We start from the raw sequence: 24,550 nt of genomic DNA, 5'->3' as shown, positions 1-24,550 counted from the left end.
GCACAAACTTTACCAATTGAGGATTTAAGTAGCCAGCATACTTTTAGTGGAAGTAATAGTGGGATTCAATCATTTGATGTCAATTTTGATGACAATCTTGATAGTGATGATGACTCATATGGTTTTGATTAGTGAGTTGATTAGTGATTTCTAGTATTATTTCTATTTCAAATAATAACTATATTCGATAACACTAGTTCGATCTTTTCTGATATCGAAAACTGAATTTCAAATTAAATACTTGTGTTTCAAAATCTGAAATTTGTAATGGTTTTGTTTATCTGCTAGCATATGTCTTGGTATTTGAATTCTAAATACAATTTGTTTTTGATATTGGTATGTTTTTTAGCAGCACATGTACAGATATATATATATATATATATAGATTTTTTGTATATATATGTGGATGTACCCGTACCCGTACCCAACACCCTTAAAGAAATTCTGCCATGCCAGCACTTCGTACCCACGTACCCATACCTGTTCCCGTACCTGATTCGGCTACTTAGATGTATGGTGATACCTCGTATGGAGGGATACTGCAATTACTTGAGCTGCTACGATATTGTTGACAACATCTTCAGACTCCTTAAGTATTTAGTTGATAGTAGTTTGAACTGCATCATTCGAGGCATTAACTGCATAAGTTTCAAAGACATAAATTAGGCAACAACAGTCTTTTTCCTATCAATATATATACCTTACACTTGATCAGCATATTCAGTCCTGGGTCAATATGGCCTTTGTGATACCTCTTGGTCGACATCACAAAACATTCAAGCTGAAGCTAGAGACAAGGGTATTGATTTCATTTAGATAGAAAGAGGTCTCTGTAATAGGAAATAAGTCCCAAAACTCATAGGACTGGACTGGGAACATTATAGAATCTAACTAGTAAACCCATTAAGGAATCACATTTAAATTTTCAATGTCTGAAAAATAGATATTATCACAAATCTTAGTCCACCTTCAGATATAGCAAACAACAATCAAAGGAAAGTAATTCTAAATGCCAAGACAGACAGCTAATATAAGAGTTACATAACAGGTCATCTATCTTCTTTTAGAATTTGCTTTAATATGTCAGTTACTGCTACAAATAATTACATCTTCCTGTTGCAAGGAAGGTTGTACTGAAAAGAAGCGAAGAAAAGAAACATCATTTTTCATGCTTAGCATATTCTACTTACTGATTCAGTGGCATATACAGGCACCATGAAAAGCACAATAACAATCCATTTTTGTTCCTACAAACAAGAAGAAAGTTTGTAAATTTTGAAATGATCACTGGTTTAGAATTCAATTATTTTAAGACACCTTACCTCGCTAATTTTTTATAACAACGATAATGCATATATAAAGTTTTCAAAATTCCTATTTTACCTCAAATAGCAAGCTTTGCTGCCCAATTTTCAAACTGCAGCTTAACAAGGAATATATTGAAAATGGAAACAGAAAGCTATTAAGATTAAAAGGGAAGATTGGAACTTCACAGTCCTGTAGACAAATTATCTCCAATATCCAGTGTAATCCAAAATCAGATGAGAACAAATTATGCAACAAGCTTCTGAGTTCCTCAATGAACTGCTGATTGAACAGAAACAAAGAGTGGCAGCCAAAAATAAGGAGTTCCCACAAGTCACTTGGGAATATTTTCTATAAAATATAATGAACTGTAATGTCCCCTCCCGAGAATTAGCCCAAGAGACCATTTAGCCTATCTTATTCCCGTAGGCTAAAGACAACAATAAGACAAAAACTTAAATTGATTATTTAATTTATCCAATAAAATGCAATTCTCAGGTAATGTTATTTAGTAGTTAATTGATTTATAAAGTGTTATTAGGTGACTTAAGTGGAAGTTTACAAAGGTAACTGTTATCACTAAATAATGTACCCTAGCTAAGAAAAAATTTGTCTTATTGATAAAATATGGGAAGACCTGTTGAAGTGTGGGACTTGACAATAGAGATCAACCTCCAGAGAAGGCCAACTCCCTTAGCACTCACATAAACTACTACATACTAAGAAAAGGGAAAGAGATACTTGAAATGAAACCTATGACTAGAATGGGGTTATACACTAATCTTACTCTGGAGCCGTAATGATGTTGCTTAATACACAAAGTATTAATTTTCTCTCAATTATGCCTACAAAACTCAAGAGATTACATGTTCATGTATAAACATTTCATGGAAAGGCTAGTTTAAAATTTAAACAACCTTACAAGGAAAAAAATGAAGGCTATTCCTCACAAACTAAGATTAATTGAAACTTACAAAGACTGCAACCTATAGAAATAATGCCTGTTCTATTTGAAGGTACTGATAATGCAATTGGATTCACAAAAGGAAAATCACATAAAACCACATTAGCTACCAACCTGCACACAAAATAACAGCTCTATTATAGATAGAATGCTGATTTGAATTGATAAAAGGTGTTTTTTTTTTATAGGTAATTAGCCAAAGCTGAGATTAATTGTTATTTTTTGTGATTAATTAATCATTATTATTTGTTAAGTTGAGTAGACTCGAACCCAAGACCTCAGAGTAAGAGGCTCACAATAGGCTATCGCCTATTGATAAAAGGTGCTTTAGCAGCAATATACATTCTGAAAATAGAGTATAATTTGAGTAACAAAACAGACTTTTGATAGAAAGAACCTTAAAGGTTACACTACTAGGCAGAAGAAAGTAAGAACACAGAGAAAATCCCAATGAGTCCCTATATTTCATCTCCAAAAAGCAAACAGAATCTAGGAAGAAAAGAAATAAATTCTAGAGACCTGGTCTACATGTCTGTTTGGCATACTAGGAAGAAGTGGTTGGTGCTTGTCTTCAATGATCTATCCTCATTGTAGTCTTCCAATTGATCTGAACTGTAAACCCCCATCACCCCCCCTCCCCAAGATACTTGAAAAGTGCTGGATACTGATGAGGAGAAGAAAAGAGAATTCCAACTATCTTGTGGGATCATGTAGATCCATCCAACCTTTGCAAGGTTATTACCAAAAGCTTCAATTCAATAGAGGCATACACATTTACTAAGCAACATTATCCAATCAATTTAACTTCACTGTCTCAGTCCAATCAGCAAGCATTTTGCACCCAATCATTTCTTATTGTTCAAAAACACAATCTTCACAATCTTTATACAATGTTATTATGGCCACATTTAGCAATAGAACTCGCCTTCTCACTCTTTCTATAAGGTCCTAGTTCAATCTACCATCCAAGGTTCATCACAGATAACTCTAACTTCCATCAATAAGGTCCTTCTGTCTTCACAAGTTAATAACTCATTTGAAAGGACCTAAAAAAATTAGGATTCATATCCAAGAAACTGTAATAACCCCAATAGGTTATAACTTCTTCAATCACAAAAAATCCTTATACTTCAGTTGTTTGACATTTCGTCAAGCACTTTGCAAGCAAGGGTCATCTGACTGATATAACTTTTCAGATTGCTGCAGTGATTCTTGTTTGGATTTGCCTCAAAGAGAATGCTTACAAAAAGACTCCAGATTGTCTAAACAATGACCTAATATGAATGTGCAACTAATTTTGGCAATATTCAATACATATATGTGACTTAAACTACTTGCAAAATGCAGCTACAGCAATTAGTAATTATGACAAATACTTTGGATGCAACCTAGGATGGCATTAATGCACTTACAACCAAGTGGCATTAATATAAACACTTAGTATGCAAAATTATAACATTATTTATGCCAAAAAGAGAACTTACAGCCAATTGATATTTTGTCAAACAATTGGAATGCAAACTAATAAGCTGATCATCAACTCTAGAGTTGCAATATAGATAGTCTAAAAATTACAACGCTCTTTCAATTGCAAAATTCTAGCCTTCTTTTGATACCAATAATGCCAACTGGCAAACAAAGACAAGTACAATGTAAAATAATGAAGTGCTGAAGCTATATTTTGTACTCAGCTGAAAACCTACATTTTTCAGAAAATATGCCAAATGAGAAGTGAAGAACCTGATTGTGGATGGCTTTCATATTTTCCTTCAATGCTGCCCCTTTTGCTTTGCTTTTTTTTGATCTGCTTTTACCACTTGCTTTTTCCGGATTTGCTTTTTCGTTTTTTCTTTTCCGAACTGCTTTTTCAGAGCTGCTTTTTTGGCCTGCTTTTTTCGAACTACTTTTTCGGCCTGCTTTTTCGAACTGCTTTTTCGACCTGCTTTTTTCGAGCTGCTTTAATTCAAGTGATATTTCACACCCTCAAAATTGCGTACCAATTGAGAGTTTTCGTTCTCAATGGCCAGTTGTGACTATTGCAGAAACCCTAGGCTCCACAATGCACATCAACAAACATCAACATCAACAACAACAAATCTGGATGATTAGAATGAAGCCCAGGGTGCCTATTTATTCTTTTTCCTCCACTTTCTCCAGAAGCTTCTAGAACATTATTTTATTTTATCTATTAAGTGACTTTATAAAATATTTTATAATTCAAGTCACTTTATTAAATTAATTAAATATAAAGTTACCTTTTAATATTTATTTATTTGATAGCTTTATAAATAATTAACTTAATACCACTTATTTATTTAATTAAAATAATTAATTAGTCATCCTCATAAAATATTCATTATTTTGGACAACCTAATTAATTAAATTAATTAAATCAAATTGCCTCCAAAATGGGGACATGACAGAAACATCTCAACAACTACTTACTGTCATGACAGTTACCATTTCATATTGTTCCTTATCAAGTCTTCGGTCCCTTGTTCCTTAGATCACACAAACCAAACTGTTCATTCACCAATAACATTCACAAGTGAAAAACTGGTCTGAATAAGCAGTCCTTAAAAGTCAATACTGTTAACAAGGTATTACCATGTACACATTCTGATAGCACATCTTTCACCCTTGGATGTCAAGTAATTAACATCTTGACCATGAAACAATTTTTCAAACTATAGACTCACTGTTTTATGGATTTCTTATTGACTGTCATCAGTTACCAGTTTGCTGTCTCCTTGAATATGCACGACTATGGTTCATTTTAACAACAATTTTCTGAGTGTTCATCATTATCTATTTGATCTTATTTGATCAATAGACTTAAGAATCATTCTAAAGTGAATGGGGTCCTCCTTATAAATGTGACTGCCTACTATTGACAGTTTAACTGTGTTTGGGTAAACAAAGCTGCAAACTTGTTTTAAAATCTTCTCCATTGCATGTTAAGGATCCTCTGAGTATTCTTCAATCCTTGGTTGACTTCTACTTGTTAAAAAAAAAATCCTTGATACAAATAACTAGAGGAACAAAGCAATTTACTGTCTATACACAGAAAGTTCATTGACAGAGCCCACTAGGGCATCATTTATGTTGCTTATGCCAACAGATTTCAACCTAAAACCAAATGAATTATGAAGAGAAATGAATCTACTTGATTTCCTCGGACTTTCATAAATTTTCAATGGTGGAAATAGAAATTATAACCAAACCCTTACCATAGACTCAGAAATTGAGGGTTTCAATATAGTTTGCAGAAAATTAGTTAGAACATCCATTATATTCCACAGCCACTTTTTCAATTAGTCTTAAACAAAGGTTTACTCATTGCTAGACAGGTTCCAATTGATTTAAGAGATTGCCCAGATACATTAGTGCACAAGGAAATGTTCTTGAACAGGAAATAATGTGCAAACTGTCTGACAGTCAAGATATAAAACAGAATTTCTTTAAACTTCCTTCTGCAAATTCAATCAAATACATAACCAAAAATACTTGATACAATTGTTACCACATCTGCAAATAGATTTGACATAACTTAAACCTTATTCTACCATGACTATCAACTTTGGGACTGCAGTGCTTGTTGACAGTCGGAGATCATTTGCTCAAACTTTGCTCAACACGACCATCTCTTTCCATTTTGTAGCTTTCATGGCCATACAAATCGCTCCGATGACTTATGACTGTTCACCTTCTATTCTTGACAACACTTCTGCATATTTTGACTTGAAACTTAACAATAACCATCCTAACATGTCCAAATGGGTAAAACACATCATTAACATAATTTGTGGCCTTCCTTGGCACTTTTACATCAATTTGACCACCAGGACCAAATTAGGACCTATGAGGACAACCTTGTCATTTTTGTGACAATTTCATTACAATTTTTGACACAATGACATCATATGACTTCAAATGACTTTAAATGAAATTTCAACCTGGGATTACAACTTATTGACCTCTTTTTGCTCAATTTGGCATTGTTAGATGCTCCTACACCAGATACTTATCAGAACTAACTGCCTCATAATATTACTGATTATTCATTTTTGCATTGATTTTGTGTCAAATATATTGCATTTCAGGCATATTATATTCACATCCATTTGTTTCCATCATAATATACATACCACAACTCCGTACAGGTAAGAAGAGAACACAGGTCATGTGGGGTGGGGAGTTACTTGTCCTATGTAGTTAGGAATATGAAGATGATTGAGGAGTTCATAGTTGTACAATGAGCGCAGACATATGTGAAAGGATGGTCGTATGGTAAAAGGCTTGTACTGATTGCATGGTGTCGTGTTGACCGCACATGGGAGGACCAATGAGTGTGTTCGTATGAGGAGACATAAAGGTGTTGTACGGAGGTCCAAGGGCAGTGAAGATAGGGGTCAACTTAGTGGCTATAGGAAACATTGCACTATGTCAACATGCTTTAATTTTCGAATTCAAGGGGTTTTGTGTTTCTTTTCAATTCTTGGATTTGTAGGTGCAGAAGACCAAGGATCTGGAAGAGGATATAGAGATTATGCTAGCAGCCAATTATTTCTTGGTAGTTTTATCAATTATGACAGATAGGAATAGGGCCTTTGACACTAGGCCTTATTTTTATAGCCAGATTTGTCATTTTTATCAAACCTTGCCATGTGCGCTTCAACTCTATGAAAGAACTACTCTCACGGGTCCCTATTTAGTTTTCTCTCACAAGACTTCTACTTGAGTTTTGGAAGCATTGAATTTTGCAATTGATTGGCCATTTGTTGGGAAAGCCAATCTCTCCTTTAGACGCTAGATAAAGGCAATTTATTATGCTTGTATTTATGTTGAGATTGATTATAATAACCCTCTATGATACTCTGTGGAGATTCATCTTGGTCATCTTGTATTCAACAACCTGATTACAAAAGCCCTTCCTTTTGGTGTTAAATTTTCCAAGAGATATAATCACTTGCAAAAGAAGTTCTCAGATTCAATCAAGCATCTACTACATATAACGCTCCATCTAATCCTTTTGCTATGGCTAACAAAGGGAAAACCCTTATGCTAGAAGGGGCAACAAATAAGGAAGGCTTTATTCCCATTAGATCTCAAAATAAAGGTAGAAATCAGACAAGTACACTCAGGGATAGATGGTGTATTGAAATTTTCAATTTTTTAATGCTCTAGATAAATTGGCTCAAGAAGAAGGGTTACTTGTTGATCTACTTTCAAGTGCTTGTTCTAAAGAGATTATTCATGTAGATCTCAAGGAGAATGACAAACGTGTGTTTGATCAAGTAGATGCACAAGATGCTCGAATGGACATTGATTTGTCACCTCTAGACCCTGCTGAGCCATTTTCTAAAAAGCTTAAATAGGTTGATGAGGTTTCAATTCTGGCTACTATTGATCCTCGTATAGTAAAGCCTACTCGAAATCTAACAAAGCTAGTGCGGTACTGCCTATTATAGGCTTACAGCTGAAGTAAGAGTGCTCTAAAGAAGGTCCTTGAGGTAGACCATAACGATCAAGAAAATGCTAAAATAACAAGGGAGATCTTGCTGGAGTCAATGTCAATGAAAACAATTGACTCTAATTTCTCTCATTCTAAAAAATGATTGCTCCCCTCATTGCATGTAAGAGGTTTCAATAATATCCATAGACAAAAGGCTATTCAAGAATCGATTGGTTATCATTCTTAGGATATGGTTTTTTTTTAGGAAACTAATTGTCATTTGATGGTATGCTTACTAGGGCATCCAGAATTTGGGCTCATGCCCAATTTCAGTGCATAGGGGCTCGGGAAAATTCGAGGCAATGGTTTTCCTTTGGAATTTATAAAGTCTACCCCACTTTGGTGGATCTCTAGTTGGCCTTCTATTTTTGTGTTTATTAGACGTCTTGAATCTAGGGAGACTCTTCTCTTCACTAATGTTTATGCTCCAACAAACATCATTGGAAAATCTTTCCATTGGGTTCATATAAGGTGTGCTTGATCCTTGCCCCTAATCTCCCTCGGATCCTTGATAGAGATTTTAAATTGTTGATAGTTTAAATGACAAAAGAGGAGGTACTATCCTCTCCTTCCTCTAGTCTTTTAGGGAGAAAATTATTTCAAGGCTAGTGGATGTTAAACCTACTAGCAAGTTATTGACTTAGAATAACAAAAGAAGCAGCAAGGGACCAATAGCATAGAGATTGGACAGATTTTTAGTTTCTTGTTTTTGAATGGGGAATGGTTGGGTTACCAATTTTGAGATTTTAGATTAGAGAGGTTCAGATCACTAGCTAATCAAACTGGTTGTTTCTCAATTCAGGGTATCTAAGAACCCTTCCTTTAAATTTCAGCTTATAAGACTTTGGGGCCAATCTCTTCAAGACCTAATCTAGGAGTGGTGGCTAAAAGGGAATCCTACTTTTTGTCAAGTACAAGATTAAAAGTGGAATAAGCAGTGTTGTGGCAACCACTTCTTCGGAAAGATGAAAACCCAATCTCATCCAGATTGCATAACTTGTCAAATTCAAGATCACGGCTAGTCCAAGGACTTCCGTAGAGAGTAATTAACAGCAATGAAGGGGTTGCAAGGAATGGGAATGAAATATTCGGACTCCAGTAATGCAGCAAATATGGCTAAAAGAGTTTTATATAATGTGAAAAAAACTTGCAATGAAACAGTACTTAAACAATTACATCAGATTTAGTTCCACTAACAGACTGCTGCTGAATGTGAAGTAAGGATTACTGAACGTGATCACATAGTCTTATACATGATTCGAAACATTAAAACATAGTCTTTCAATCACAAAACAAAGGAAACAATAGAACCTGAAATAACACGGATGTCTTGTAGGTTGGTCTGATCACATTTGTGACACTTCAAGTGCCTACGTTTTGAAAGTATCAACTCTGACCCTACTGATGTTTACCATGCCTAGACCCATGACCTCCTCATTCCTCTGTGGTGACCCCAATTTGTGGTGTTCTCAACTTAGTTATGTCTCCTCACTGTTAACAGTCCTCCTGTGTGCTAAGTGCATTGATGGTTAGACTAGTAGCTGTGGATATATACATGTCTGCAACTATTGTTGCTGCTAACATTGCTTGGAGTGGTCCGCAATGAAGACAACTCTACCCTCGACTACTACTAGAGTCCTTCTCACCTGCACTCTATCCACTGCTGCTAGCTTCATGTCCACACGTATGTTCACTCCTCACGGGTGCAGATTGCAATGTTACCTCAAACTACTATCACAGTGACCTGACCCCGTCCTACTACTGATGTTAATGTCATTAGTAGTCGGATAAATAAATGTTATGTTAGTATTTGTTGTTGTTAAGGTTGGGTAGTTAGTGGTAAGGAAATGCGTCGGTTGGTTTCCAACTAATTGACTCTTTATAAATATGTGGAACATTGATATTATACATGTATGATTTTTGGTATCAATAAAATAACCTATTTCCTTGCCTCCTGGTATGCCTTCTGGTGTCATGGTATGAATGGTATGTTCAATATTTCAATTTTGTATATCATTCAGAGTAATCTATATATTTATAAGAAAGGGTGATATTCTTGTTTACATTTTTGGCGGTGTTGCCTAAGTTCGAATTTGGAGGTACCGTAGTGGTAGAATGGACTAATGGAAAGACCGTTTACACCTTGCATCCAAATTGTTAATAGTGACGGGGAGGAAGAAGAAATAACTAGGGAGGATCAGTTGACACGCGACCTGGTGACAGCGTGGGAAGTTGCAGTCGAGTAGTACGTGCAAAAGGAAGCCCATGAGAGGACGGTACGCAACGAACTCTCAGTGCCACCAGTGGTGTATGATCTCCTAGGACAGATTCCTCGGTTGTTGGCAAGGAACCTCCTAAATATTGAGGATGAAAGAGCACAAATTGAGAGGGAAAGAAGAAGGCAACAAGTACTTCAACGATTTAGAGAGGAGGCGCGGAATTCTAGAATTGAGGAACCCAACAAGAAGCCAAGAGAGGGAGATAGGTCCTGAATTACTTCATGCCCTTAATTCCAAATATATACCGGAGGACAATACCAGAGGACGAAACTAAGGAGGAAGTCGCTCTAAGAACCCTATGTCTCCAGCAACAACAAGAGAGGTGTCGTAACTGGAGAACACAAGAAGATTCCCATCAAAATCAGGAAGGGTGGATTGAGCATACTATTGAGGAACTAGCCAATTTGGTTATTTCAGACACACCGGAAAGGCAGTCCACATGCGGGAAACCCAAACTCCTGAATGGCAAGAACTCATAAGGGGTCAGGAGTCTAGTCCATCGAGAAGTAGTATTCCATTTGGACGTAAACTTCCATTAGGAAGTAGTGTTCCATCTAGCAAGGGTGTTCCTGTTCCATCTGGCAGGGGCATTCCATCTGGCAGGGGTATTCCATCTAGAGGGGGAGTTCCATTAGGAACTAGTGTTCCATCTGGGGCTTCACCTAGTGGTGGTGTTTCCTCAGGAGGAGGGGTTCCCTTGGGAAGGCAGCAACAAGCAAAGAAAATGGTTGTTGATAAACAAAAGTTGCCCAAATTTATAGGAGATGGATCAGAGGATCCGGCTCGCCATTGCAAAACTTGTATAACTATATGGCAACCCAACGGGGAGAATGACAATAACGATTGGCTGAAGGTTTTCCCTACCACATTAAGAGGGATCGCCATAGATTGGTATACAGACTTGGAGACCGGTAAGAAAAACATGTGGGATAACCTGCGTACAGCATTTGAGGAAGAATTCAAACTGTTAAGAGATGATGATGAAATCGTCACCGAAATCTATAATACTAGGCAAGACAAGAAAGAATCAGTAAAGGCCTATACCAGGCGATTGAAGGAACTCATCAGCAAATTAGATAATAAGCCTACGGATGGGCTAAAGAAAAGATGGTTTATCGAAGGACTCACCCCATCCTTAAGAAAAAAAATGAAGATAGTTCCACCATCCACCTTTGGGGATGCATGTACACGGGCTATGGATATTGAAAGTGAAACCAAAACATCGAAGAGGAGATGGCATGGAAGCTCTAGTGAGAGCTCCAAGGAGAGCGAGGAAGAGTCCAAAACAATCCAAGCCTTTAGGAAGGACCTCAAACGGCTAATGAAGGAGGTAGCCGGCAATAAGGATGAAAGGAAGGAAGGTAAAGACCTTTGGTGTACAGACTGCCAAAAAGAAGGTCATACCAAAGGAACATGTCTAAGGAAGATGTTTTGTGAGATTTTCCAGGTAGGGGGTCATGCTATCAAGGACTGCCCTTATAACTTAAAAACCAGGAATGCTCAGGTATTGTTCGCAAAAGAACAATCTACACCACCAGCAACTCCCCCAAAGAACAATAATACAGAAGCGTCCCCAAGGGGGTACAGGAGTAACCGTAGAGGAAGTGCCAATAACAATAATAACAATAGTAACACCAACACACCCCATAGGGCAATCCAATATGATTCTAGAGGACGACCCATAATCCAATGCCGAAGATGTAACGAATGGGGCCATTTTGCTCGAGAATGTCAAAATGGAGTGGGGCAGAATGGACGGATGCTCTGCAAATGGTGTGGACCGGGTAACCATGAGGATACAAATTGCCCAAGGCAAAAAGGGGTAAACAAGTTGGATATTGAATGATCAGAAGAGGAGATACTTGCAATAACAAGGATGCAGGCCAAGAAAGCCATATACCCAGAGGCCACAGTGGAAAAAGCAAGATTTGAGGAGGCAAAGCAAAACATCCAAAATGAGTTGAGGGGGGAAACAACAGCTAAGCCAACTAAGAGCCCTAAGGAAAAAGGGGTACCGAACATTATAAGGAAAGTATTAGAAACTACCATTCCGGTCTCCATTGGGGAATTACTAGATACACTACCCCAATTACAAGGTCTCTTGACACAAGGAATGCGGCCAACTGAGCAGGAGGATTCCGAGAAGGAACTAGAGAAGGTGGAACAAATGGAACCAGAAGAAGTAAAGGGGGTAGAGGAAGATGAAACTTCAGTAGGAAAGGAAGAAAATACCTTATTTACAATAGGCTTGGGGAGAACGCCAGCAGTGGTGGAGATGGAAATAATGGGGTACAAACTGTCAAACACAATAATTGACGGAGGATCCGGGGTAAATGTTTTACCCGAAGATACTTGGAAGGCAACTGGAAAACCTACCTTATGGCCACCCAAATTTCAACTTGTTGGAGCAGATCAGCATGGCATCAAACTGATTGGCACCTTGATAGGGCAAAAGGTAATAATAGGAACCCAACAGTTTATTTTGGATTTTGTGGTTATTACCTTGGTAAAGAAAGGATATGATGCTTTATTGGGGAGGGGATGGTTAGTAGCAGCGAAAGCTAATAACAACTGGAAAAGAAACACCCTCTCTATTGAATCAAAAGGAAGTACATTATTGATCTCAAAAACCAGTCAGTGAGTCAGGACTTGGCATCTGACTCTGAAGAAGAAGAATATGACGGAATGGAACCTGACGAGGAAGGAGTACTGAGGTTGGGGGAGTACTTGGAGGACGACACAGACTCCCTGAAGGGCTCGTTTCACTGGCAAATGGGCGATTATGAAGTCTTCCACTGCAACATGTTAGAAGAGGTAGAGGAAGGATATCCCGAGGCATACACGGAGTACAAAGAAGGTGGAACCACATTGGATACCACACTGGCCCACATCTTTGAGCAAAAAGTGGAATACAGAGAGGCTAATCTTCAGGCCTTGAACCTAGGAGAAGAAGGGCAAACCAAAGAAATCTTCATAGGAGAGGATTGGGATCCTGTGCTCAAAGCTGCAGCCCTCAGAATCTTTATGGAGTACAGAGACGTTTTTGCATGGACATACAAAGATTTGAAAGGAATACAACCAAAAGTGTATGTCCACCGGATTCCACTCGTACCTGGAGCAAGGCCAGTACGGAAATGACCCTATAGGATGACAGAAATTATGCCAAGCAGGTAAGAGAAGAAATCACAAAGATGCTGGACGCAGGGATAATATTTAAAAGTTCAGACTAGCGAATGGGTTTCTCCCATTGTGATATCACTCAAGAAGGATGGTACTCAGATTCGAATATGTGTGGATTGCAGAAGCCTAAATGCTATAACCATAAAAGATCCATTTCCCATTCCATTTACAGATAGCATTCTGGAAGAAGTAGCCGGCCATGAGATGTACTCTTTTATGGACGGATTTTCCGCGTATAACCAGATTAGTACTGCAGAGGAGGATAAGCTAAAAACTACATTTGTAGTGGGAGATGGTGTATACACTTATAATAGGATGCCCTTTGGACTATGCAATGCACCAGCTACCTTTCAGTAGATTATGCTACACATTTTTCATGGTATGTCAGTAGGAAATTTTAAAGCATTTCTTGATGATTGGTCGGTTTATAGCGGTAAAGAACACCACCTTAAATTGATTGGAGAATGTCTAGAGAAATGTCGGAGAGTGAGACTGGCGCTCAATCCTAAGAAATGCCAGTTCATGGTCCCACACGGCAAACTCCTAGGACATATAGTACGTAAAGAAGGCTTAAAGATAGACCCAGACAAAATAAAGGTAATCCTGGAAATGGAAACTCCTGAGAATGTGACAGGTATTGAATCTTTTCTGGGCCATGTTGGGTATTACCGATGATTCATCAAAGGATTCGCTGAAGTATCACTTCCATTGGAGAAGTTAACTAGGAAAGGGGAACGGTTTGAAAGGAACGAGGAACAGGAAGACACTTTTCAGGAACTCAAAAGAAGACTTGTGGAATCACCTATCCTCATCTATCCTGATTGGGATAAGGAGTTTCGGGTCCATGTAAATGCTTCCAATTATGCTATAGGAGCCACCTTGGCTCAAACAGAAAAGGAAGGGTTAGATCATCCAGTATACTTCGCTAGCAAGCTTCTGTCAAAAGCGGAATGAAACTATAGCACCATGGAGAGGGAAGCGCTGGGCATGGTCTATGCAGTCCAAAAATTCAGTCACTATCTCCTTGCTACATCGTTCACATTTTTTGTTGACCACCAAGCATTAATGTATTTGGTGAATAAACCAGTAATTCAGGGGAGAGTAAGTCGGTGGCTGATTTTGTTACAAGAATTTACCTTCAAAATTGTAGTGAAATGCGGGAGGAACCATGTGATTGTTGATCAATTCTCTCGCATCAAGTTAGGAGAAATTGCTGGGAATGGAATAAATGAGGATTTTCTAGATACTCATCTTTTTCAGATTGCAGTATTACCTGCATGGTACAACTACAAATAGATTGGCCAGTACCTGTCTACAGCTACATTTCCTCACGACATGCCTCAAGTGGAATGGAGAAAAGTTTCTTTAAAAAGCCGTACATTCCAATTAATTGAAGGATTGTTATACAAATGGGGACCAAATGGAATCCTCCAATGATGTGTGATGGAGGAGGAAATCCCAGGGGTTCTAAGAGAGTCCCATGAAGGAGTGGCAGGAGGCCATATGGGACCAGATACGACTGCATAGAAGGTGCTCTCGGCAGGATTATGGTGGCCCACGTTGTATGCTGATGCCAAAGAATGGGTAGCAAGTTGTGACACATGCCAGCAAGCAGGGAAGCCGCTCAAAAGGGACTTCATGCCGCAGTTTCCATCTCAACCACAGGAATTATTTGAGAGGTGGGGACTGGATTTCGTGGGTCCTCTACCCGCTAGCAGAACTCATCGGTGCAAATATATAGTGGTGGTGACAAAATAACTCACTAAATGGATAGAGGTACAGGCCTTGCCAAACAATATGGCTCGGAGTACTGCCAGATTTCTCTATGAACAGATAGTTACATGGTTCGGAATCCCACTATGACTCACCAATGATTGGGGAGTGCATTTTGTGAATGAAATTATTCGAATGATGACCAGTGAATATAAAATATTCCATTCTTTCTCCAGTCCCTACTATCCAAGGGCGAATGGTCAAGCGGAAGCTACTAACAAAATATTGGTTGCCATTCTTTATAAAACTTGTGGCGTTGAAAGACAGGACTGGGAAGAGCAAATTCCAGCAATAGTATGGGCCTATAGAACAACCTATAAAAGTACTACGGGACATACCCCCTTTCACCTTATGTATGGGCAGGAAGCAGTAATGCCAGTAGAATATGTGGTTCCAAGCTTAAGAATAGCCATTCAGAACAGACTAAGTGATGAGGAAAGTCTCAAGGAGCGCCTACATCAGTTGCTTCAGTTGGAAGAAAGGAGAATAATCGCCCAATGGAGCACGGAGGTGGCTCAAAAGCAACGCAAATTCTGGCACAACAAACATCTGGAAATGATGAATTTCCAACTGGGACAACTGGTACTGCAATACAACAGAAAGAATGAAATAAAGCCGGGTAAGTTCCAAATTCATATACTAGGCCCTCACAAAATAATAGAAATAAAAGAAAATGGAGCAATAAAGTTGGCTACTCTTGATAATCAACCAATTAAAAATTTAGTAAATGGGTCCAAATTGAAAATATATAAAGAACGAAAAGTGGGGGCCTACTTTATAAATACCCAGGAGTTTAGTCAGAATCATTTCTTCCTAGCGGGGCGAGAAGAAGAGGGCTCCATCATTACACTAAGGCAATGTACAGCCATACAGAAAGAAGAGGCACTTAGCCATACGTGGGATCCATACTCAAACAGTGATTGGCAATGTACAGATCAAGGATTCATAGCGTACGGACAAGGTAGGGGTGGAAAGGTACGATATTTGGTAATGTAAGGATATAGTGACATTGGTTGTTGGGCAGCGTATGGACCCTTTGACATAGCATACAGGCAGTTTAAAGCATGTGTGAGAGTGTACAGATGAGTCAGTGTACGGCAGGTCATCAGCATACGACAGATTGCTAAAGTAAGGCAGCAAGGCTGTAAGGAGGAGGCGACATATGTACGGGCCAATGTACGGTGAGGCTATGAGAAGGTGGTGATGTATGTACAGGCCAGCATACGGCTAGGCTATGAGTTACGGCTAGGCTATGAGGAGGTGGTGATGTACGTAAGGGCTTTGGCGTATGGACACATACAAAACATTGAAGTACAAAGGTGGAACTATTATAGAGGTATCTATACAGAGGATAAGCAATATACGACTGTCGTACGGAGGCAATATCATTTATCCAACGTTGTAAGTTTTAATTACTCTTTCAGCATGTGGCCAACAATTTTTCTGAGTGGTCATTGGAATTATTGCAACCAACAGATTGTCAATTGGACATATTTGTCTGACATGGTGAAGTTAAGTATGGGAAATCCCAGCCAGGGCCACATTGTTGATTCTAAAGGTACTAAAGCGACTGCAAGAACTCCAAAGCTAGTCATGGCACAGGGAAAGACTAAACCAACACAGAAGATCGATGCCTCCAATATCAGTTTTGAAAGTGTGCTTGGCAGTGAGTGTAGAGCATGGTGGGAAAAGTTAGATGCAGATCATCCTCTCAGGAAGGCATTGGTCACAGTAGAGGTGGACAAGATCATTTTTATGCCAATCTTTGATTTGCACGACTTTGAACCTATCCTCGAAGATTTGATTACAGGGTATGATGGAACAGGTCATCAATCTGTCATACAGAATGCTCAATAGCCGCTAGTGGTTTCTTATTCTGCTGAAGCACTTAGTAGGGTTTTTGGAATCTCGAACAAGGGGTAGGAATTGAGTAAAGCATCTATGACAAGGGAAGACAAACGGAAATGGCTAAAACTCTTGTGTCGCCCAGATATTACTAATAAGGAATGGGAAAGATTTCTAAAAAATAGTTAGGGGCTGAGGAAGGTTTTCATTGCAAGTGAAGAATGGCGTTGAGTGGTTGATTTGGTAAAAAGTAAGCTCACAACTAGTAGCCGTACCTCTGATATTGCTCTTTGGCCATTGCCAGTAGTAGATGGCCTATCCCACAGACAGATTTATAATTGGGCTCACCTCCTTTCTGGGATCATGCAGTAGCTTTGTTTCTAGAGGCCGTTCAGCTCCAAGTTTTTAGTGAACATTGGGGGACATTGGTTCCAACAAGTCGAGTGGAGCCGTACCGACCTGTAATGACTTATTGGCTACATTTGGACACCCTGCCTGTGGGCTTTCAGGGTTGTGATGAACCCACCAGAAAGAAAGCATGACAGGTCGAAGCAGTGGAAGAAGATGAGGACTAGGTCAGTTCTGAAGATATGGCAGGTGATACAAATGTGGATTCCTCTTCTTCTGATTCCCAAGTAGCCGAAATTCACCTGAGCCACTTATAAGGTACTCCAAGTGAAGTGGTGTTCCTGCCACCTGCAACAGGACCTCTTCCTATAAGGGTCATTGAGGTCTCCCAGCCAGCCCCTCCGACTGATGATGTTGTAGTACCACCAATTTCTTCCACGGAGGATGCCAACTCCAGACACTTTCCGACATGGGAGGCTTCTAAGCTATCTATTCCAGGAATCAAGCCTCTTCTATCGCCCGACCAGCCCAATCGCACAAAGGTGATTGATTAAGAAGACAAGCTCATCGTGGACACAAGGTACAATTGCAGACACCTCTCAGGCTAGAAGTGGTCGAACCTGTGGCTCTTGTTGTTAAGTCCTCTATAGGGGAGCAATCAAAGGATTCAAGTACTCAGGTGACAATGGCAGGAGTGGACACTGTTTTAGACGAGGCTGACAAATTACTGGAAGAAGAGGGGTTGGTGTCATCCCCTGTACCTTCTCGGCTAGAGGAACCAATGGATATGGGGCATGCGGAACCTTCGATTTTAGCTTATTTTACAGCTCAAGTGAAAGGATTTCTTACGGAGTTACAGGCTATGGAGCATTCTACCCAAAAACTCCTTCAGCATACACAGACATATAATATGGAGGGTGTACTCGTCGCAACTGCAGCATTAGCCCAGTTCATGCAAACTGACTGCCACACAGATTGGGGTCTCTTAGAACAGAGTAACTACAGCTAGGAAGAAATTGCCTCTGCTTGGACTAGCCGTACTATCATTTCCCAGACCCAAGTTACTTCTTCCCCTCTCATGGCCTCACTGGCTGCTATAGAGAACTTTCCGAAGTATTTTTGTGGAAGCCCAGCAAAAAAACGTCTTCATGAGCAGGCCCAGGTAGAAAAGAATGCTCTGTTAGCGGGTTGGCAGTTGGACCGTGCTGATTTGGAGGGCAAGTTGGCCACAGCCAAAGCCAAAAAGATGGATGCTTTGTGGGTCCTTCAGGGCGTTCGCACTAAGCAGAAGACAACAGAGCGGGAGCTACAACGGTTGCGAGGCCCAAGGATGTCCTCCAATCCTTCTTCTTGAAGTTGATGTTATTTTATTTCATATTGTAAAGTCATCTGGAAGACGACTTCTTTTTTGGGGGCGAATAGATGTAGTCGGATAAATAAATGTTATGTTAGTATTTGTTTTTGTTAAGGTTGGGTAGTTAGTGGTAAGGAAATGCGTCAGTTGGTTTCCAACTAACTGACTCGTTATAAATATGTGGAACATTGATATTGTACATGTATGATTTTTGGTATCAATAAAATAACCTATTTCCTTGCCTCCTAGTATGCCTTCTGGTGTCATGGTATGAATGGTATGTTCAATATTTCAGTTTTGTATATCATTCGGAGTAATCTATATATTTATAAGAAAGGGTGATATTCCTGTTTACATCGTCCACCTTACTCCCCACACCAAATACCACGCAACTTCCTCTTTCTCTAACAAGAGTGTAGGAGCTGAAACTATATATATTCTCAGTCAATATAAGGAAAACTCCTAATAACTTTTACTGTAACACTTACTCTTGACCAGATGATTCAATTGGAAGCAAGAGCTGTATACTGCCACTATATGTCTAAACTTGTTTGAACACTTTATGAGAGCTACTGGGGCTACGTCTAGTCTCCCAACGTCTTAAGGGGTTTCGTCCTTAAGATAGCCAGTCACGTTCAAGCAACCAATTTCATAACAATATGTTGATATATTTCCTGGCGTCAATCTCAATGTGGCTCCTTGCTTTTATAACCTTGATGTGAGGGAAGATTGAAATTACTAAGCAATGTGAGATAAAAGCTAATTTCATCTTTTAGTCACTTAAGTTACTTTTATCATGAAGTGACTCTAAACGATAAAATAACTTTATAAAATAAAGTAACTTAACTTTAGGAAGTTCCCACTTAAATATCTCCCCAACAAAACCAAATAGACTCATGTGACTGGCTAGCATCCTCAAAATAAATGTCATTAGTCTATCCAGATGGAAAGATAGACCAACAGGGTGCCATAAGGTCTAGCACGAAGAAGGTGACATTACAGTCCTCCCTTCCTAGGATTGCATGCCCTTAAGCAATCTCAGTGTCAGATGCTGCAAGATTGATTCACCCTCCCAAGTGGCATCTTCATATGGAAAATCCTTCTAGTGAATTAGGTACTCCCTAGTGGACTTGCTATGCAGCTTCCTTTTTCTAATCTCAATCATCTTTGCTAGGACCCATACTAGCTTCCCTTCCACACCAAGTGGGGGCAATCCAATGGAGGGTACTACGTGCCAACCAACCTCTTTCTTGAGGCAAGAAACGTGGAAAACATTATGAATTTTGTTGTCATCTATTAAGTCCAGCTCATAAGCGACCTCCCCAACCCTCCGAGTAATGCGATAGGGACAATAAAATCTAGGCTAGAGGTTTTCATAACCACTTTTCTTCAAGGAGCTCTGTCTGTAAGGTTGGAGACAAAGGTAAACCATCTCACCCAACTCAAAACTCTGCTCTATCCAATGACGATCAACATACATCTTTTGTTGATTCTAAGCCTATAGAATGGTATCCTAAAGAGATCTAAGAATGTCCTACCAATCCTGTATCCAATCTCCATCTAGTGATGCCTTGCTATCTTGCAAAGCTAGATCCACGAACAACAGAGATTCGTTGCCATAGAGAGCTTGAAATGGAGTCATTTGGATGGACATGTGGTAGGAGTTGTAGAAGTGCTCCCCTAGATATAACCATTTAACCCAAGCTCTTTGTTAACTATCTCGGTTTGCCCGTTCCTCTGTGGATGGTAACTCATGCTGGGTGTCAACTCTATACCTGCCAATCTAAATAGTTCCTGCAAGAAAGTGCTGAGAAATTTGCTATCTCTGTCGCTCACAGTGGTTTGAAAGAGACCATGTAGACAAAAAATCTCTCAAAAAAATAACTCGGCTACCTAAGAGGCTGACCAATTTGCCGCTATAGCAAAAAAGTGAGCGAACTTAGTCAATTTGTCCACAACCACGAAAATGGAGTCTCTGCCCTGCACTCTAGGTAATCCTATAATGAAGTCAATGGAGATACTCTCCCATTTCTATGTTGGAATAGGAAGAGCTTGTAATAATCTGGCTAAAAACTTGTCCTCTGACTTGTTCTACTGACAAGTCCAGCATTCTCTTACATGCTAAAGGACATCATCCTTGAGGCCCTTCAAAAAATATCTTTCCCTAACCTGCCTATGTAATGTTCTAATGTCCCCTTGACCCTTAGTAACAGGTTCATGCGTGTGTGTGTCTGAAGACTACCCAAATACATTTGTTTACCGCATAGGTTAATTAAGAATTGCACACAAATAATGAACACGAACTCGAACAGCAAAACTCTTCTTATTATTCGCATATGCCAAGATATTAGATTAGGTTCTGATATGATGATTACAATGATCCCGAAGGGGGATATAAATACTGTCCGAGGAACCTTCTCGAAGGTATCCGTCGACCACATGCAACATATCAACTACAATAATAGAACCTTCTGAATACATCCCAATACATGTCAGCCTGACGGCATATATCTCGATACACTGACAGAAACCTCCCGATACACTGTCGGGACATCCTGATACACCGTCGGGAACCTCCTGATACCGCGTCAGGAAGCTCCTGATACACTGTCGGGAACCTCTCGATACACCATCGGGAACATCCTGATACACTGTCGGGAACCTCCCGATACCCCGTCAAGAACATCCCAATACACTGACGCATACATCCCGTTATGCCGACAGGTACATACCGTTACATTATTTCCTGATGACATCATCCCCCCCAAAAAGAAAAGTCATCTCCCGACGACTAGACAACAAAAACTCTCCTTAGCTGACCTTGATAGCCACCCATGCTGCTTAGTCAGCTTCCAACTCTGGGTCCACTAAGCCAAGTGTCGCTGAAGTGCCTTCAACTGGATGATCGACTCCTCCCGAGCTCTCTACGCATCCACCAAGACAGCCTCTCGGCCAACACCTACTCCTAGTGCCTCTGGTACACAGACAATCCATGCCTGCAGCAGCTTCAAGTCTTCTCAACTGGTCACACTTCACGACTGATATCTGCAACAACTGGGGGTGCACTCCGAAACCCACACAAAACTGCACGTAACACACCATTTCTGTCATTTTCTGCCGATTCTACACACTTTTTGGCAACCACTAATGCTTCCCCTTCCATTTGGCATCATCTGCTACTCATTTCGAACAGCTTGAATCTGTTATCGTTTTTTTTTTTTTTTTGAAAACCTCCTGTCATCATTCTTCTGCACTGCCAATATACAGCTACTGTGCTTCGGTCCTTTTGCATCGCCGTATGGCTGATGTGCCTCGATTCTTACTTGAATACACTGTACGAGATTACCACTTTCAATGCTAAATGCTGTTGTCTAGAAAGAAGTTGTACGGCTCAATGTGGACACCTCTCGAAGCCGTACCATGTTCAACTTGTGCTCCGCTGTGTCCGTACGGTGACGAATGCCTTCAGTCTAAGTTACCGGATTCGCACCCTGGAGCTCGGGTCCGGGTCCAAATTCATTCGGGTCCGGATTCGAGCCCGGGTCGGGGCATGGTCTGCATTTTGGCCTGCAGGTCCGCCCGGGTCCGTTGGACCCGTCGCGGACCCGGGTGAATCCGGGCGGACCCGCGGCAGGTGGGGCCAAAAAAACGCATTAAAATTATGTTTTTTTCATTATTTTTTTTGCCAAACCCTAAAGTAAGGCCTATTAGATGCATTTCATTCATCTAATCTCTCATTTGCTTTGTCATTTTGCTCTCTCATTTTGGTGTGGCCATTTTGCAAGTTTGAAGAAAAGGTTGTAGAGATTGTTTGTGGAGTCTCAAATCCTTCAAATAATCAGTGCTGAGTGTTCTAGGTATGCATTTGATCCTTCCTTTTGCTTCTTTCGTAGTTTTTTTTTAGTTTTTTAAATTTTTTATATTTATTGTTGTAAATTTTTATCAAGTTTTGTATAAGTTTTGAAATATTTTTTTAAATTTGTTTTTATAGATTGCAAGAATTCAAGAATGAGTAGTCAGGGTTCAGTGGGTGGGGTGGGATCCCAAAGATTTAAAATTGATAAAGGCTCTCCTTTGTGGAAGTATACAACAAGAATTGAGCAATGTGCTGGTGGGGGAGGGTATATATGGAAATGCAATTTTTGCCAAAACCAATATAGAAGTTTCTATTTTCGGGTTAAACATCATTTGATAGGTCCACCAAGTCAAGGGATTTCCATGTGTGAGGGGCCCCCAGAGGGAGGTAAAAAAGGGTTGTCGGCTCCTCAAATAGCAGGGATGTTAAAAGAACAAGAAGAGGCTGATAGGTTAGTGTCAAAGGCAAAAAAAGATAAGTCAAAGCAAATACCACCAACACCACCCTCTCAAACAATTAGTAAACCACATCCCTTCCTACCTACCCCATCTATGGATGAAGATGAAATAGAAACACCCGCATCCCGCAAGAGAGGCCCATTAGATACGGCATTTGAAAATGACAAGAGAGAAATTGCTGACATAAAGGTTGGGCGTTGCCTCATTACAAATGGTGTTTTATTCAATCTAGTGAGATCCCCTTATTGGAGAGAGATGGTGAAAGCAATAAATGATGCACCTCATGGTTACCAATCCCCTGGATATGAAAAGTTGAGAACCACCATATTGCATAAGGAGAGAAAGAATGTAGAAAACCTCCTTAAACCAATAAGAGATTCTTGGATCCAAATGGGGGTGAGCATTGTCTCTGATGGATGGAAAGATTGCAAAAACCGTCCATTAATAAATGTGATTGCTGTTTGCCCCAAGGGGGCAATGTTTTTGAAGGCGGTTGATTGTGAAGGGCAAGTAAAGGATGCAAATTTTATTGCCCAACTTCTCATTGAATCCATAGAGTCTGTCGGAGTTGACAATGTTGTCCAAGTAATAACGGACAATGCTAAAGTTTGTAAGGTTGCAGGTGCTTTGGTAGAAGCACGATATGAGCATATCTTTTGGACACCATGCACTGTCCACACCTTGAACTTGGTGATAAAAACAATGGGCAGCCAAATTGAATGGATGAAAAATGTGTATGAGGAGGGTGAGCAGATCCAAATGTTTGTGACAAACCACCATATGTCACAAGAAATTTTCAGAACTTTCTCCCACTTGGAATTATTGAAGGTAAATTCTAAACTTTATTTAGCTTCATTTACAATATTAATTTTTGTGTCATACTTTACAAAATTTAATACATATTCTTAAATTTTTGTGTTATCAACTTATCATATTAACTTACAATTTGAATTAACATGGTAATAAGTTGCTGAAACAAGGTTTGCTTCACACACAATCGTCCTTAGACGACTTGTGAGGGTGAAAGAGGCATTGGGTCAAATGGTTATTATCAACAAATGGGGTGGATGGAAGCAAGCTGATACAGAGAAGGCCAAAACTGTAAAGGATTTGATCTTGAGTGATAATTTTTAGAATAGGGTGGAATATGCATTAGAACTCACCGAGCCCATCATGTCTATGCTTTGGTATGCCGACACGGATGAGCCTTGTTTGGGGAACATATATGATGCCATGGACTCTATGTTAGAAAGAATGAAATCAGTAAGTTCAAATTTTTATACAATACTTCATCCTTGTTTATTGAGAGATTTTGTTTTTTGATTTTAATTTAGTTATTAACACTACATCAAGATAACTTACATGTACATCATTTGACATCCCAGGTCATTCAGAGGAGAGGGCAGGATCCTGATACCTTGTACACTAAGGTGGAGAAAATTGTTCTACATCGTTGGAACAAGATGACTACACCTTTACACCTCTTGGCATATGCACTTTCTCCTAGATATTATAGCAGTGAGATACTTGCTATTCCTGGTAGAGTGGCACCATATAAAGATCCTGAAGTTGCTGCTGGGTATAAGAGGGCACTTAACAGGCTCTTTAGTGATCCTGATGTGGCATCAAAAGTTAGGAGAGAGCTTGTTGATTTTGTCTCAAGCAAAAATGCA

The 24,550-nt window shown here is 39.6% G+C and overlaps 1 protein-coding gene across 1 annotated transcript in view; it reads right to left on the bottom strand.

Annotated features, from left to right (window-relative positions):
* LOC149573025 (organic solute transporter ostalpha protein (DUF300)) overlaps window positions 1–24,550 on the bottom strand; it is a 290,493-nt gene that overhangs the window by 229,731 nt on the left and 36,212 nt on the right. The window contains exon 3 of the mRNA XM_089814171.1: window positions 1,191–1,247. Coding sequence (XP_089670297.1) covers window positions 1,191–1,247 — 57 coding nt within the window. The remainder of the gene's footprint in view (window positions 1–1,190; window positions 1,248–24,550) is intronic.

This window comes from Cupressus sempervirens, chromosome 2 (genome assembly GCF_028749045.1).
Source record: "Cupressus sempervirens isolate cs-2001-9-10 chromosome 2, ASM2874904v1, whole genome shotgun sequence".
NCBI lineage: Eukaryota > Viridiplantae > Streptophyta > Pinopsida > Cupressales > Cupressaceae > Cupressus > Cupressus sempervirens.
Note: the sequence above shows the minus strand (reverse complement) of the source record. Positions and strands in the feature narration are given on the sequence as shown.